The sequence below is a fragment of the Panthera uncia genome (assembly GCF_023721935.1).
Source record: "Panthera uncia isolate 11264 chromosome A3 unlocalized genomic scaffold, Puncia_PCG_1.0 HiC_scaffold_11, whole genome shotgun sequence".
Lineage (NCBI taxonomy): Eukaryota > Metazoa > Chordata > Mammalia > Carnivora > Felidae > Panthera > Panthera uncia.
Genome location: NW_026057578.1, coordinates 27,230,246 through 27,247,371, shown reverse-complemented (window position 1 = coordinate 27,247,371; position 17,126 = coordinate 27,230,246). Strand labels below are relative to the sequence as shown.

Below are 17,126 nucleotides of genomic sequence, written 5' to 3'. Positions count from 1 at the left end.
GACTGTTCCAGGCTGTTAGGCTGGCCTCAACAGGTGAGAGGCCAGAGCTTAAGCCAACTGCCTCAGGCCTCCAGAAAGGAGGTGGTGGGGTGAGACGGAAAGCAGGTCGGACTGCCCTCTGCTCCAGGATTGGCTTCCCTCAGTGGAGGAAGGAAGAAGAGAGTTCATCTGGGGCCCGAGAGTCAGATTCTGTGTGTGGGAACCCGGAAAGGAGCCGCTGAGGTGTGGGGAATTTCCCCGGGTGAGGCATGGCCACAGAGACGCTTCTGCCCCTTCTAGAAGAACAAGAAAGACTGACAAGAGGGAGGGACTGAGGGATCAGGCCTGGGTTCCCATGGGGGTTAGGAGGCCCAGTGCTGCAGGGGACGAGCTCCAAATCCCACCTCCCCGGACCCCGCCCACCTGTAAAAGGAGGTGACTGGCCCAATCAACATTTCTCTCCTACTGGGCCCCAGGCACTGTTTAAGACGCATTAACTCATTAACACATTTGCATCTCATTCCAACGATGAGGTCAGGACGGTCACTGTCCTCGATTCCCTTTTTTTTTTTTCTTTTCTCTTTTTCTTTTCTTTCCTTTTTCTTTGAAGAGGGTGCTTGGTTTGTTGTTTGCTTGCTTTGATGCAGCAGCTGTGCGATTCAATGTGTCCAACTTCTCTCTGGCGGTCTCTGGAATGACGAGCCACTGTTAGGGAGGCTTTCCCCTCCGGAAAGGTTAGCCATCAAAGAATGCGTCCGTTTTCCTATCACGAAGAGCCAACTTGTTCAGGAGAAGGGGAAAGATCAGGAAACACACCTGGGCTCCACGGCACTGTCTCGTCACCGATGGAGACCCTGACGTCTCGCTCACCTGATGTTTTTCTCCGGCAGCCCCGCCGCAGGCCGATCCGGGAGGTGGCGGCTTCGTTCGGCACGGGGCGGACATCACCATGCCCCTCCTGATACACCTGCTGGTCTGCACCTTCGGGCTGGGCTCCTGGGTGGCCATCAACGGGCTCTGGGTCGAGCTGCCCCTGCTGGTGACGGAGCTGCCCGAGGGGTGGTATCTCCCCTCCTACCTCACGGTGATCATCCAGCTGGCCAACATCGGCCCCCTCCTGGTCACCCTGCTCCATCACTTCCAGCCTGGCTGCCTCTCAGAGGTGCCCATCATCTTTACCGTGCTGGGCGTGGGCACCGTCACCTGCACCCTCTTCGCCTTCCTCTGGAATGTCACTCCCTGGGTGCTGGACGGCCCCCACAGCATCGCCTTCATGGTCCTCACCTTCTTCCTGGCCCTGGTGGACTGCACCTCGTCGGTCACCTTCCTGCCCTTCATGAGCCGGCTGCCCGCCCACTACCTCACCACCTTCTTCGTGGGCGAAGGGCTCAGCGGCCTCCTGCCTGCGCTGGTGGCTCTTGCCCAGGGCTCGGGTCTCACTACCTGTGTCAATGTCACTAAGCCGTTAGAAACCACCCCAAGCGCCGAGACCACCGGGAAGACTGTCTTCCCCCAGGTACCCGACATTTCCCATGGCCGCGCTCTGTGACTGATCACAGACCGGGCCACGCGGGGGGCTCGTGCTTCCTAGACGCTGGGCAGACCGCTGTCCTTGACCCGGCTGCGCTCTCGCATCACCTGCCCCGGGGGAGCTCACTTTCAGAGCGTTTTGCGTTTCCAGCTTGCAAAATCGGGACTGTGTGAACGTGTATTTCCTCAAAATTCCCCGGGTGATGCTAACGTACGGCCAGGGCCAAGAACCGTAGGCTTTAGCCACGGCTTCGTGTTGTTTCACAAGTCAGACTTTGTTTCCCCCTGGGTCTTAGACACCTCACACGCACCCACCTGGTGTTGCCCAAACCACGGCAGTTCATCACCGGGCGCAGACCAGTGGCCCCAGGCGGCCGTATCCTGCAAGCGTTTGACTTTGACTGTTTGACTTGGTTGAAGACATTTAAACGTTTGAAATGTCCCACGCGTAAATCTAGATGTACATAGGTTATCTCTTGAAAAGCGAGTTGGCCGTGGGGCGCCAGGCGGGCTCAGTCGGTAGGGCACGCGACTCCTGATCTCCGGGTTGTGAGTTCGAGCCCCACGCTGGGCCTGGAGAGGACTTAAAAGCTTTAAAAGAAAAAGCGAGAGAGGGATTGGGCCACACCAGGCCACCTTCCCACAGGGCGACTTTGGGTGACGCTGCCCCTCCTCAGAACACATCTGTGGCTGTCAGCCCTTGGCAGGCAGTAGGGTGGGAAAAGATGGAACTCCTAAGTCAGAAAGAACCAAGTGGACTCACGTGGACCGGTTTTGCCACGCACTCCCTACGGCCCTCGGGTAACACAGACCGTTCTGACCCAGGCAAGGGGCTGGTCCCCAGGGAGCCGTCAGAGCTCGTGAGCATTTATTATCATTACCTTAGGAGCTATGTGTTATGTCATTCATCCCTTATTAACAATGCATGCTATTTATTGTACATTATTATTAATATTGTTGTTACCTGTGCCCTGACATCCCCCGCGGATCTGGCTGAGCCTTGTGTCTTTCCCCAGGGAGCTAACAGCACTTTTGCGTCTGACCTTGCCGGGACGGCACATTCCGCGGTCCATCTGGAAAGTCGCCACCTGCCGGCCAACTTCTCGCCTTTGGTCTTCTTCCTCCTCCTCTCCTTCATGATGGCCTGCTGCCTGGCCGCTTTCTTTGTCCTCCAGCGGCAGCCCAGACCCAGGGAATCTTCCATAGAAGACCTCCTCACCTCCCAGGTCACCCTCCACTCCATCCGGCCACGGGAAGGGGAGGACCTGGGCCCCCCCGGGCCAAGGGACAACAGCAAGGCCCAGGGGCATCCAGAGGAGAAAACGGCCCCCCACCACCCAGCCCACCTGACCTTCATCTACATCCTGGTGGCCTTTGTAAACGCGCTCACCAACGGCGTGCTGCCCTCCGTGCAGACCTACTCCTGCCTGTCCTACGGCCCCATTGCCTACCACCTGTCCGCCACCCTCAGCTCCATGGCCAACCCTCTTGCCTGCTTCCTCTCCATGTTCCTGCCTCACAGGTCCGTCCCACCTGGTCCTGGGGAACTCTTGTTGGGGCAGATTTCGTTCCAGAAGTCAGGATTCCAAACCCCACCTATCAGGCTCTACGTGTAGTGGTTAAGAACACGGTTTCTAGGGCTTGACTGCCTGGGTTCAGATCCCAACTCCGTCACGTCCTAGCTTCTGTGATCCTGGATAAGTCACTCTGCTTCCCTGTGCCTCAAGGGTACTTATCTGGAAAATGGGGGTGATAATAGTTCTACCTCCTAGGGTGGCCGGGAGCATAAGACAAGCTAACTTTGTAAAGATTTTAGAGCAGTGCCTGCACATGGCAGGTCCAATGTAAGTGCTCACTTGCCTTGACATTGGCCATTGAGAAGGAATGGGCAGGCAGGAGCTGAGGTTCCCATATACAAATAGAAGCCCCGGGGCTCAGAGAAAGGGTCTAATTCCCAGGATTTCAGCCCTGTTCTCCTGCCTCCAGCTCCTGCTGGCTCCTTTACAGCTGCAGTTCTGGAAGAATGGCTAGGCAAATTGATAAAATGCAGATTAAGCCAGTCTAGATTGGGGCCTGAGATTGCCAAATTTAGTCAAGCAACCTCGGTGGTTGCACCGTGGGGGGTTCAGACGCCGGTAGGAGACACAGGCTTTGGAGTCAGGGAACTTCAGGGTCTTACAACCTCCCACCCACCACTCTGCCCTGCCCATCCTGGCGGTCCTCTCCGATCACACCCACCTCCCTCGGCCCAGGAAGAAGGGAGAATGGGAATAGCGTCAGAAAAGGTCAGATTGCCAGAGAGCTGAATGTCCTCCCTTAGGGCTTACAACTGTGGCGGGAGACTGGAGATTTCTGACGAAGCAGGAGCAGAAGCCACAGATCTGCGGGATGTGAGACACCCAGAATGTTAGAAATACCGAATCTGAAAGCCAGGGGCTCCAAGAATCTTCCAGCAGAAAGTGTCCTCAGAGGCAGAGGCAGACCCTCCGCTCTCACTCAGGACCACAGACGGGTCTTGGTGTCGTGAAGAGCGTAGGCAGGGAGGTCGCAGGGGTGACGACCCCAAGCGAAGGACGGTGTCCTCAGTTGTCACACCCGGAGCCTACCTGGAAGGCCACCAGGGCCTCTAGGTCAGGCCAACCTCACGTTGTAGACCAGGGTAGATGAAGCCGGAAGGGAAGGGGTCAGCTGAGGTCTCACAACACCCCCTGCTGTGCCAGTGCTGTGATCAAAGCCACCTTCTAGTCGGCCGGGCTTCCTGGCTGAGGTTGGGAATGTTGCAGGAGGAAATGACAGCAGATAAAATACCGGGCGGGGCCCAGGGCCAGGCCCGGCACACTCTGCCCCACAGGCCCCCACAGGCCTGCGACACTCATCTCCTAGGGGAGGAGACGGGCTCAGAGACCAGTCTTACAGCTCCAGTGGGACATGGGATCCGGATCAGGTCCCTGTAGCACCAGATCCGTTGTGTCCCCCCTGCTGTTAACGTTCAGGGTGACTTAGGCCAGTCTTGCCCCTCAGGAACCTCACTGACCCACTTGAGCCAGGTGGCCTGGAAGTTTCCACGTGGATCTGACCTCTAACCCCGGAGACGCTGACCCTCCCCCCCGGGGTGGAGGCGGCAGGGGTCGGGCTTGCCATCTCTTACATCCTTCTCCCCTACTGTGCCCTAGGTCTCTGCCATTCCTGGGCGTCCTCACAGTGCTCGGGACTGGCTTCGGGGCCTACAACATGGCCATGGCCGTGATGAGCCCCTGCCCCCTCATGCAGGGCCACTGGGGTGGAGAAGTCCTCATTGTAAGTACCTGGCCTGTGGAGCTGCCCGCCCCCCCTCACCTAGCCAAGGCCCTTTCCACTGACCAAAGGCTTTGGGCCTGCTCCCCGAGGAAGCCCCAGGTGGGGTTGGGCAGCGGAGGGATGCTTCTCATTTGGGAACAGAGGCTTAGGAAGGTGAGGTGGCTGGTCCAAGGTGACAGTCCAGCCTCTCCCCTGAATGCCGCACCCTTCCATGTGGATGGCCATGCGTCTGCCAGCAGTGGCCTTCTCCCAGACGCCCTTGACTTGGTTATGGGGGGACATAAAGGCTATTGGGTTCTCCTTTGCCCTGGGCATGGGTGTCAACTCAGGGGGCCCCCTTAGCCCTAGAGGGTCACCCCCAAAGGCTCTACTCAACTCGGAGGTTATTCCCTGGGGTTCCCTTAGGCCCGCCAGGTCGCCCTACAAGCACCCTTCTCCCCTGGGGCTCACCCCCAAAGCCCCCTTCACTCTGCATCTCCCCTGCCCTGTACCCACAGGTGGCCTCCTGGGTGCTGTTTATCGGCTGCCTGAGCTACGTCAAGGTGATGCTGGGCGTGATCCTGCGCGACCGCAGCCGCAGCGCCCTCTTGTGGTGTGGGGCGGCGGTGCAGCTGGGCTCCCTCCTCGGGGCTGTGCTCATGTTCCCGCTGGTCAACGTGTTCAGGCTCTTCTCGTCCGCCGACTTCTGCAGCCTGCAGTGCCCCACCTAGGACCCCTGGCGTGGTCCGTTACGTGACCCTGACCCGCTCCCGTTACTAACACTGGAAACCTGGGCAAGGCACGCAGCCCAGGCCACAGGGCAAGGGGCGGGGAGCCGGGGGGCAGAGCCGGAGTCCCTACACATCCACGCAGACTCCGCTCCGGAGCGGGGGAGAAAGCCACGGGCCTCCCACGGGGCCTGGAAATGCAAAGCACAGCCCTGCCCCCCATGCTGGGTCGCGATGCCTGCAGTTCCTTTTCAGAACTTCCGTGGGCTCTTGAGCCACGGCGGATTTGCAGCACCCAGCCGGAGGCAGGCTCAGGGGTGTCCGAAGGGGAACCGCAGAGAGGGCGAGCCAGTCCTCACAAGCGGTATGACGTCACTTATTTCTCTGTGCCTCAGTTTCCTAAAATGGGGACCATGATAAATAGCACCTACCTCACAGGCGGAGCACAGGGATAAAGGGAAGAAGCACCCAGCGTTGGCCATTTCCTGACCTGACGCCCAAGGGAAGTTAAGTGCACATCAACACAATGGAGAAGTGGCCAGGAGGGTTGAGAGACGACCCCTGCCCGGTATCCTTTTTCCTATTATTCTCACAGAGGAGCTTGTAAAAGGACCCCTGGCTAATGGTGGGATCTTGGGGCATCTTGACTCCCCAGTTCCCAATATGGATGGACACTGTGCCCCACATACCCCTTCCCGTCACCGCTCCTGACTCAAAGAAGTCCGGCTTCCTGGAAAGCAAGTGACCTTCTGGGAGGCAGAGAGATGGGGGGGGGGGGGGCTATGCCAAACCTCTCAAGTGAGTCCCATCCCCTCCCCCAGCCACCAAGGCTGAGAACTGGACCCGAGAACCCTGGGAAGCAGCTCTCTCAGCTGGGGAGGAGTGCATCAGCTACCCGATTATTATTTTGTTTTCTTTTTTCTTTTTTTAGACATTCCCTGCTTTTAAACTAAGATCAGCCCTCTAAAATCAATATAATCAGTTTTCAGTTCTAAGGTCAAGGCTAAGCTCAGAAACGAACAGAATCAAAGGCTTAGAGAATGTCCGGTCCTGGGACTTCTTTCCTTCAGTGGTTTGCTTGCTTGCCACCCGCCCTCCCTTTAATTTATTTTGAATAGATAATATAGTCGCATGTTTCAAAAGTCAGAAAATATAAAATCATGTTCAGCAAAAAAATTCCATCTCTCCTCTCCTTCATCTGCCCCGGTTCCCCTCAACACACACACACACACACACGCACACACGCACTTTATTTTCTTTTTCACTCTTGCAGAGATTATGCAAATGCAAATACAGAGTCTTTTTACAGAAAAAGTACTAAACTACTGTGTCCCTTGTACCTTTCACTCAACAATGAAAATGGAGAGAGGGTTCTGGTTCTTTCCTATGACCACATCATATCCCGTCGTGTGGGGGTACCAAATTTATTCAACCAGTCCTCCGTAGAAAGACATTTGAAGGTACTGGAGACAACATTTGAAACCAAATCTCCCACTGCGATGCCTGGGTGGCTCAGATGGTTGAGGATCTGACTCTTGATTTCGGTTCAGGTCATGATCCCAGGGTCGTGGAATTGAGTCCCACCATTAGGCTCCATGCTGAGTGTGGAGCCTGCTTGAGATTCTCTCTCTCTCTCTCTCTCTCTCTCTCTCTCTCTCCCACCCATGCACGCTCTCTCTCTCTCTCTCTCTAAAACTGGAATTTTTTTTTTAATTTAAAAATCTCCCACCAATCAGAAAAGCTCTCCACAAAAGCGGCAGAGAAAGAAAACAGTTATATTACTGAATAAACATTAAACCAGACTGTGGCGCACGTCAGACAATCCGCCGAAGAGATTGCAAAGGCAGGAACCCCACCCTTTTATATCCTCCAGCAGATACGAGCCTACGACCTCCATGTTCTCAGACGATAACTGGTCCTCAAGGAAGGGTACTAGATGGCCCCCGTTTGTCACAATTCTTCCTGAATTCACCTGGCAATTGGGCTAGCTGTCTTTATCTGCAGGAGAAAGAAATTCCTATCTTGGGGCACCTGGGTGGCTCAGTCGGTTGAGCGTCCGACTTCGGCTCAGGTCACGATCTCACAGTTTGTGAGTTTGAGCCCCGCGTCGGGCTCTGTGCTGACAGCTCGGAGCCTGGAGCCTGCTTCGGATTCTGTGTCTCCCTCTCTCTCTGCCCCTCCCCCGCTCGCTCTCTCTCTCTCTCTCTCTCTCTCTCTCTCAAAAAATGGACATTAAAAAATTTTTTTTTTAATTTCTATCTTTACAAGAGGAGACATTTTGCAACCTGGAGCCCAACGCTGATGTTAGGTTCCTACCCTCCCCCAGAGACTAGGTGATGGGACACTGACCTTCTGGGTATGCTCTCCCATCTGTAAGAAAAGTGATCCTGGGTGGCAAAACTGGCTAGAGGCTTATTCAGCTTTTTCAAAGACTTGAGTACACCTAAAAGGAGCAGGGAAAGAATTTACAAGTTTTCTAGAGTAAATGCGCTAAGGAAAGGGAGAGGGGGTGTCTCCCTCTTTGGCACGAGGGACAATTATTTGTATTTGCCCTTACAAGGTCATTCGGGTTGTTTTCAGTTGTTGCCTCCCAGAAAGGATGTTGGAATGGATAATGAGCAAGGATAGGATCTCTCTGTACTGATGCGGAAAAATGGTCCAAGATTAATTCCGCACACAGAAAGGAGATGCGGAAGAATGCGTAGACTACGGAGTTAGCCACGCTAGTACGTTCTGTCTGGGACTAGGTGAGGGGGTAAGTGACCCGGCATTTGGAAAAGGCACCTCCATCTGACCCCCCCCCCCATGGTTTTGCTTTCACCCACCGTTCTTGGAGGTCTTCGGACATTAGCAGCCTTTAAGTGAAGGTGTGTGAGTCAGCTCCCACAGTCTCCTCTGTACGATGGGGACAAATGAGAACATCTCTCAACCAGGGTTGAGCCGATAAGTGCGCGTGCTTAGCGCCGCACCCGCAAACAGCAAGCACTCAATAAATGCCTCTAGAAGCTCCCACTTTCTGAGCACCTGGGTGGCTCAGTCAGTTAAGCGTCCGACTTCCGCTCAGGTCATGATCTCACAACTCCTGAGTTTGAGCCCCACATCGGGCTCGCTGCTGTCAGTGAGGAGTGCGCTTCGGATCCTCTGTCCCCCATCCCTCTCTGCCCCTCCCCTGCTCAAGCACGCTGCTCTCAAAAATAAAATAAAAACCATTAAAAAAAAAAAAGTTCCCACTTTCTGAGAACACCTCTGAAGGATCCTGGACGGCCCTTCTGCCCCCGCCCTCCAGGAGCTTAAACCTCGAGGCTGATGGAGTCACCCGACATCTCTGTGGTCCAACCAGGTAAGTTCCCTGAAGAATGAGCTCAGGGCTCCGGATTCGGCCTGGGGTTGGCGGCAGGTGGGCTTCCCAGAAGATGCCCCTGAGCTGGTATCTCCAGGAGGTTGGAGGGAAGGGGGCAAAGCAAGAAAGAGGATGCCTTCCCATGTTTATAGCAGCACTATCAACAATAGCCAAAGTATGGAAAGAGCCAAATCTCCATTGATGGATGAATGGATGGATATATATATATATATATATATATATATATATATATCTACAATGGAGTATTACTCAGCAATCAAAAAGAATGAAATCTTGCCATTTGCAACTACGTGGATGGAACTAGAGGGTATTATGCTAAGCCAAGTTAGTCAGAGGAAGATAAATATATGGCTTCACTCATAGGAGGACTTTAAGACACAGAACAGATGAACACAAGGGAAGGGAAGCAAAAATAATATAAAAACAGGGAGGGGGACAAAACAGAAGAGACTCATAAATCTGGAGAACAAACTGAGGGTTACGGGAGGGGCTGTGGGAAGGGGGATGGGCTAAATGGGTAAGGGGCACCGGGGAATCGACTCCTGAAATCATTGTGGCACTTGATGCTAACTTGGATGTAAATTTTTAAAAATTAAAAAAAGAAGAAGAAGGAGGATGCCTTCCAGCCAGAGGAAACTGCACTGGCAAAAGCCATGGGGTGCGAGGCTTCAGCCTGCATTCCAGAACTCACAGGGAGGGCAGCCTGGAAATCCCAGGGGCAGCTTGTGGAGGGAGGGACCTTAGAGGCCGAGGTTATGAAGGCACGGAGGGCTGTGTTGGCCTGTGGTACAGCCACTGTGGAAGACACTGTGGGAGTTCCCCCAAAAGTTAAAAACACAGATACCAGGGCGCCTCGGTGGCTCAGCCGTTTAAGCATCCGACTTCTGCTCAGGTCACGACCTCGAGGTCCGTGAGTTCGAGCCGCGCGTCGGGCTCTGTGCTGACAGCTCAGAGCCTTGGAGCCTGCTTCAGATTCTGTGTCTCCCTCTCACTCTGCCCCTCCCCAACTCACGCGCTCTCAAAAATAAATAAAAAACATTAAAAAAAATAAAAATAGAAGTACCCTAAGATCCAGCTTTCCCACTTCTGGGTATATATCTTAAGGAAATAAAATAAATTATAATAATAAATGGAATATTTCTTAAGTTTATTTATTGATTTTGAGAGAGATGGAGTGCGACAGGAGAGAGAAAGAATCCCAAGCAGGCTCTGCACTGTCAGCACAGAGCCAGATGTGGGGCTCGAACCCACAAACCACAAGATCGTGACCTAAGCCGAAGTCAGATGCTTAACTGACTGAGCCACCCAGGCGCCCCTACACCATGGAACATTTATTCAGCCTTTAAGCAAAGCAAATCTTGCCCTGTGTAGCAACACGGATGGGCCTTGAGGGCGTTATGCTAAGTGAAATAAGTCAGAGAAAGATACCGTCTGATCTCCCTTACACGTGGAATCTACAAAAACTGAACTCCCAGAAACTGAGAGTAGACTGGCGGTTGCTGGGGCTGGTGGGGGCAGGGTGAATGAGGATCTGTCGGTCAAAGGGTACAGACTTAACAGTTATAAGACGGATACGTTCTGGGGATGCAATGTTATAGCAGGTGACTATAGTTAACAACACTGGGCTGTATACTTGAAAGTCACTAAGAGAGTAGATCGTAAATGTCCCCACCACCCACCCACACCCACACCCACACACAAACGGTAACTACTCGAGGTGATGGATGTGTTAGCCGCAGGAGAGTTTCCCAGGATTCAAGGGAAGCCCCAGCTGACAGCCACAAGGCTCTCGATTCTGCCAACGACCTGAATGATCGCAGAAGCAGATTCGTCCCCAGACTTGATTTTAGACTTGATTTTAGCTCTCAAGTGCCTCCCACCCACACTCTTTCTGGTTTGGTCAGATGCCAGGGCACAGCGCCATTCTTGCAATGACCTGCTGAGGGCCTCCTAGTGCCCTGGGCTCTTCCTGAGGCTTTACTGATTTAATTCTCATAGAAGCCCTGTGAAACGTGCCCTATTATTATCAGTGCTATTTTGCAAGTGAAGAAACTGAAGCACAGAGAGGTTAAGTATCTTGGCTGAGGTCACACTGCCAGCGAGTGGCAGAACCAGGACCCGGACCCAGGCCACCTAGCCTCTGTATCCCATGATCCTTTGCTGAGTCGGAGACAGGAGTCTCAAAACATGCCAGTCAAGAAAACCTTGCCTTCAGATGGGGACTGAAGTGCTTCCCTGGCTTATTGTCTCCGGGTTTGAAATAGAAATATTTCAAATAGAAGTAGAAAACTCCAATCCATTTCCATGACCTCTACTCCATCACCCTCAACGCACCACACACACACACACACACACACACACACTCAAACTCCTCTGGAAGTGGAAAGAAAGGACGAGAAATTAGTGCTTCTGTAGGCAGGATATGATTTACACATACACAGACTAAGGGTGTCATTTTAAGAGGGGCCAACCGTTGGGGCACCTGGGTGGCTCAGTCGGTTAAGCGTCCGACTTCGGCTCAGGTCATGATCTCACGGTCCGTGACTTTGAGCCCCGCGTCGGGCTCTGTGCTGACAGCTCGGAGCCTGGAACCTGTTTCGGATTCTGTGTCTCCCTCTCTCTGACCCTCCCCCATTCATGCTCTGTCTCTCTCTGTCTCAAAAATAAATAAACGTTAAAAAAAAAAATTTAAAAAAAAGAGGGGCCAACCGCTTGCCGGAGAGGGTCTGTGCCACCCATCCTCTTACAACTCCTGATTTTGGACTGGGATGGCCTCTCCTGATTCTCTTCATGATATTCACGGAATAAAGGGTGGAGGAAGTGTCATGGCAAATGTTGATGTTGCCAGGACTCTGCCTTTCATTTGGAAATTTCGGTTGGAAATTTCCTTGTGTGCAGAAGCCGCTGGCTTCCGGGTGTCCCGTTAAGAAAGAAAGTCTGCTCTATTACAACGGGCAGTGTCCCCTTGCAGGGTTCACTGCTTAGAATGTAAGATATAGGACTGTCTTGCTGGGGGAAGATATTCGAATGAATTCTATGGTGTCCATTCTCCCATTTCTCTCATAGCCATAGAACCCCTGACTTTTAGCCGGGCGGATGGCAGCCCAGAGGAAAGACCACATTTCCCAGGCTGCCTTGTAGCGAGGGATGGCCATGTGACCACATTAGGACAGAGGGGATGAATAACACGCCCAACTTCCGGGTTGTGTACTTCCCATTTCCCTCTTCCTGCCCATAGAAATGCAGATGTGATCGCCGGATCTGGAGCAGCCATATTAGACCCTGAGGAGGAAGCTACAGGATGAGATAATACAACAAGACTGTATAGAAGGAGGATGAAACGGGGGTGCCCGGGTGCCTCAGTCGGTTAAGTGTCAGACTCTTGGTTTCGGCTCAGGTCACGATCTCCCAGTTCATGGGTTCGAGCCCCGCATCGGGCTCCACGCCGACAGTGCAGGGCCTGCTTGGGTTTCTCTCCCTCTTTCTCTCTCTCTTGCCCTTCTGTCTCTCTCAAAATAAATAAATGAATAAACGTAAAACTTCCAAAAAAAAAAAAAAAAAAAAGGAGGATGAAACCATGATGATTATGGAGCCACTCTTCTCCCTGGGACCCAGATTTAATGTGGCAGAGAAATAAACTTCTATGCTGTTTAAGCTTCTACAATGTGGGGGACATTTTGTTAGAGCAGCAAAATGCTCATGTTCATTTGCATATTTGTCTCTATATATGTACATATATGCATACGTACACACACATGCACTCACACAAGGAGAAGACTGGAAAGACGTATATCAACACATTAGCCTAGTTCATTCTGGAGAAAGGGATTTCCACTGATTTTTTTTTTCTCCTTGACACTTTGCTGTACTGTGAATTTTTTCTCGGGGCATGTGTTATTTCAAAATTCAACAAAAACAGGGGCACCTGGGTGGCTAAGTCACTTAAGCATCCGACTTCAGCTCAGGTCATGATCTCACGGTTTGAGAGTTCGGGCCCCACGTCGGGCTCTATGCTGACAGCTCCGAGCCTGGAGCCTGTTTCGGATCCTGCGTCTCCCTTGCTCTTTGCCCCTCCCCTGCTCACACCCGGTCTTTCTCTGTCTCTCAAAAATAAATAAGCATTTAAAAAAAATTTTTTTTAACTCAACAAAAATAAAAGCCAAAGAAAGGGAAGCTCCTATAAATAGATCCCATTGTTTAAATCACCCTCCGTTGCTTCATATGAACCTCTATAGGTCACACGCACACACACACACACACACACTCACACACACACACACACAGATTTTATGGAATATTTCGCTTTGTTTCCTGAGGGTTATGGAACTTTTTTTTTTCAGGTGTTCTTTTTACTGAACAAAATGTCTCGAAGATGGTCCCATGTCCCCGTGTATAGGGTGACCTCATTCCTTATAACCAGCCCAACACGCTCCCTGGCTGGGCAAGCCAGGATTTACTGAACAGCCGTTGTTGGACATCTGTACTGTTTCTGATTTGAAGCTGCTGAAAACAACACAGTGATCAAAGTCCTCAGACCTGCCTCTCTAAGCACTTGTGTGAGGCTCTGAAGTCCAACAAACATGGGTTCTAATCTGACTCCCCTGCTTCTTTGCTGTGTAGCCTCAGGCAATCTCCTGTGCATCTCTGAGTCTCCATCTCCTTACCGTAAAATAGGGAAACTAAAGAAGCTTACCCCATAAAATTTTTGCAAGAATAAGGACAAGTAAACCCTACCACTTGCTTAGTGCCTGCTGAGTACTTTTCCAAGTACTTCCTATGAGTTAACTGAACACTCACAACAGGGTGATATGAGGTCACGCTTAGACAGACGCCCTGAAAGTTTTCTAGAAGCTTGCAGCTTCTTTATATTTTTTTTTACTTTTTAAAAACGACTGCATTAGGCTTACCATATACATCGTCACTGGTCAGAATCGACTTCAGATTTATACTAACTTAATGACAATGAGATACAGAACTGTTACTCCTATATAGCTGTATTCCTTCCCTGTTTTTGTACAATTCTTGTTATACACATTACATCTCATGTGTCACCAACCCCACAACATCCTCCTAGGAGTGCTCACTAGCAAGAAGGAAGAAGAAGGGAAAGCAGAGAAAATCATTGGTTAGAGCACCTGCTTCCCCGCAAATCTGTCCCAGCTCAAGAGCTAACAGCAGCCCTCCCTCTAAGTAACTGAAGGAAGTCATTGTCCTATCCTTCCTGATGGCACCTGTGGGCTGACAATGGACACACAGACATGTACCCATGGCTCCCATGGGGCTTCCATTCAAGTGGTAGCATGACAGTTAGGAGTGTGGGTTCTAGTCCTAGACACCTTGGCTTCAGGCCCAGGCTCTACCATTCACTGGCTGCGTGACCTTGGGCTACTTACCCTCTCAGTCCCTCAGTTTCCTCATCTGTAACAGCAGTACCTATCTCAGAGCATTTCTGGAAGGATGATATGAATTAATGCAGCCAAGGGACTCAGAACCTTATTTATTATGATGCATAATAGATGTTCAATAAACATTAGCTGTTTTATTATGTAACTTCAGAAATGCCATTGTGTGTGCCCAGAGAGGGAGAGAGAGAGAGAGAGAGAGAGAGACATAAGGGGAAACAATATACACAGTGTGGGTGATTCTGCCTGGACATAAGCCCAGCAGTGAGCAAGACGCGGGGAGCGTGGGCAGAATCCTGCACATCTGAATGAGAGCTGAATCCAAAATTAGAGTTTGCAAACCTATATAATTGCTGCCACACATTACCCCTCTTTATGTCCAATGCACTTATTACGGCAAAGGACTACATTCAGAAAACTGTACTTTATGGGTGATTTAGAGGATTTTTTTGGAGTTCTATAAAATTGTTTATTTTTATAATTGGCTCCTCACATTGGAACCTGACGCCCATGTTAAATACCCTCCTTGCAGGGACTATATTTCAAAATGATAATAAACAAATGGGTGAGGATTTTCCCAAGGTTGCTCCGCTGGTGGTTGCGGGGACCAGAACGAGACCCCAGGCTGGGGACTCCCAGTCTAGTGCTCTTTTTAAACTGGGTCCTGGGGGACAGCCTGACATTCTCCCAATGACTCCGATCTCAGCTCCTGGCTCCTCTCTGAGAAGAGGGGAGGGGCGAGTCCAGAACTTGAACTTGAACTCACCCCGACGAGGGTGTGTGGAGTTGGGGGGAGAGGGGATGCGGATGTGAACCCCCGCTTCCCAGCTGGTTCTGTGCGACCTCCCTTGAGAGGCTCAGTTTCTACAGGGAAAGGTTGAGACCTACCTATATATGTACGTATGTATGTAGATATGTATGTATGTGTGATGCACACAGCAGGCGCTCAAGGGCATATTCCCTTCCCTTCAAGCAGGTGGTGGGCTCTTGGTGCAATGTAGCTTTGAGCCAGCAGGTGGCACTACAGCCTAAGAAGCCAGAAAAAGGGGGCCAGAAAGCCGTGTGCCTGAAAGGTGGATCTGTTGGGGTCCTGCAGAGGGCGGGCCATTCAAAGTGGATGTAGGAGTCCAGGCCACAGGAGTGCCTACCCCATGCCCGCATAGGCAGATACTCGGAGGCTCCCAATCTTGCATAACCAAGGACCAACCTTGAGCCGGATGGAGGCCTTCCCATAAGGCATTTCCTTGAACCTTCACAACTGCCCTATGGATAGTGCCAATAAGGTCCCGTTTTACAAGTTAGGAAAATGAGCCCAGAGAGGCAAAGTGACCTGCACGAAGGCCATGGGGTCACCTCTCCAAGGCTGTCCCACCTATGCAGTGAGGGGCGGGGGAAGCAGGGAGACCGGGGAGGAGGCTTGACAATGACCCCGGTGAGTACAGATGGTGACTGTGGACCCAGGTGGTGGCTTTGGAGGTGGGAGGAAGTGTTCGGATTCTGGATATGTTCTGAAGGGTGAGGTAACAGAATTTGATGAATCTGATGTGTGCGCATGAAATTGTCACTCTATGTCATATGATATACTACTTATGTTCCATGATCAGATGCCGTGTAACAAGTGAACTCAAGACTTAATGACTTTCTCTGCACATAAACACCCCGCGGGCTGAGGCAGGTCAGCCAGCGGGGCTCTCCAAGTCTCCCTTCGTTCTTTAGTTCCCGCCAAGCCCTGCCCTACAGACTGGGGATGTTGTGGGGAGCAAAGCCCAAAGGTTCTTGCCCCGTAGAGCTCGCCCCGTGGGGACCCAGACACTAACATGATGTCAGACGGTGACAGAGCAGCTCTCATATCAGGGGACATCAGCAGGCAGCCCCTGGGCCCCGCTCCAGGCCCTTGGGTCTGGCGAGTTAGCTCCTCACAGCATGTCCTAAAAGTCCGGAAGAGTTCCTAGCACTTTCTTTATCATTGTTTTTCCACTTGATTTATTCTGAGAGAGACAGAGCACGAGCAGGGGAGGGGCAGAGAGGGGGAGAGAGACAGCATCCCAAGCGGGCTCCAGCCGCCAGCTGTGAGCCTGATGCGGGGCTCGAACTCAAGCACCGCGACATCATGGCCGGAACTCAAGAACCACGAGATCACGACCTGCGCCGAAACCGAGAGTCGGACATTTAACCGACCTAGCCGCCCCGACGCCCCAAGAGTTCCAAGCGCTTAAAAAAAGGAGACAACTTCAAAATCTAGGTTTACAGCCACGCTTGAAAACCTCACAGCTCTGACCACTGGGGCCTGCTTTCGCCCCTGGCGGATGTCACCAGGAACAGGGCTCCGGGCCCGACTCGCCTTCAGTGGTGACTGTGGAGGGTTCAAGGGAAGGGGCTGCTTTCCCTAAGATTTCCTCTCCGAAGACTGGTCGACGCAGGGTGAGGAGGCCTGACCCCCCTGTCTCACAGTGTGACATCTTCCAAAGGGCTGTCCCCCGTCCAGAGTTCCTGATGGGCCTGGCCGAGGCTTCTGTTGCAAACGCCTGACTCCCCTTCCCTCAATCCCCCCAAATCCCAAGAGCACTCCCTTGAAAATCACCTGCCCTCAAACCTCTACGGCACTGTTTCTGCAGACTCCGACCTTCAAGATGGGCACGTGCTTGCCAGCCCCCCAGGGCCCCCCCACCTAGCCCACCTGGCCTTGATGTTCCGTAGCTCCCATTATGTCCTGGCTTCCCCGTGGTGATAACAAAAGAAGGAGCTGACAGTTCAGGGGAGCACCTATTATCGTGCGAGGCCTCCTCCTCTGGGCAACGTGCTCACTTAATCCTCACAATAACCCCGTGATCATTACCCACTCATGCACTC

At 52.3% G+C, this 17,126-nt stretch overlaps 2 protein-coding genes across 4 annotated transcripts in view; one reads left to right on the top strand and one right to left on the bottom strand.

The window, feature by feature from the left end:
• Positions 1-17,126, bottom strand: part of FAM110A (family with sequence similarity 110 member A) — a 152,911-nt gene that overhangs the window by 55,875 nt on the left and 79,910 nt on the right. The window lies entirely within an intron of this gene.
• Positions 491-8,721, top strand: SLC52A3 (solute carrier family 52 member 3). Its single transcript, XM_049651011.1, has 4 exons — positions 491-1,495; positions 2,526-3,031; positions 4,683-4,806; positions 5,304-8,721. The coding sequence occupies exons 1-4, from the start codon at positions 929-931 to the stop codon at positions 5,514-5,516; spliced, it is 1,410 nt and encodes a 469-aa protein (XP_049506968.1). The 5' UTR covers positions 491-928; the 3' UTR covers positions 5,517-8,721.

What these genes read in the sequence shown, in the direction of transcription:
- SLC52A3 (XM_049651011.1), top strand. Translation starts at nt 929, where the DNA reads ATGCCCCTCCTGATACACCTGCTGGTCTGCACCTTCGGGCTGGGCTCC. An exon ending in TCCATGTTCCTGCCTCACAG is followed by an intron (nt 3,032 to 4,682) that starts GTCCGTCCCACC and finishes ACTGTGCCCTAG; the next exon opens with GTCTCTGCCATTCCTGGGCG. An exon ending in GGGGTGGAGAAGTCCTCATT is followed by an intron (nt 4,807 to 5,303) that starts GTAAGTACCTGG and finishes CTGTACCCACAG; the next exon opens with GTGGCCTCCTGGGTGCTGTT.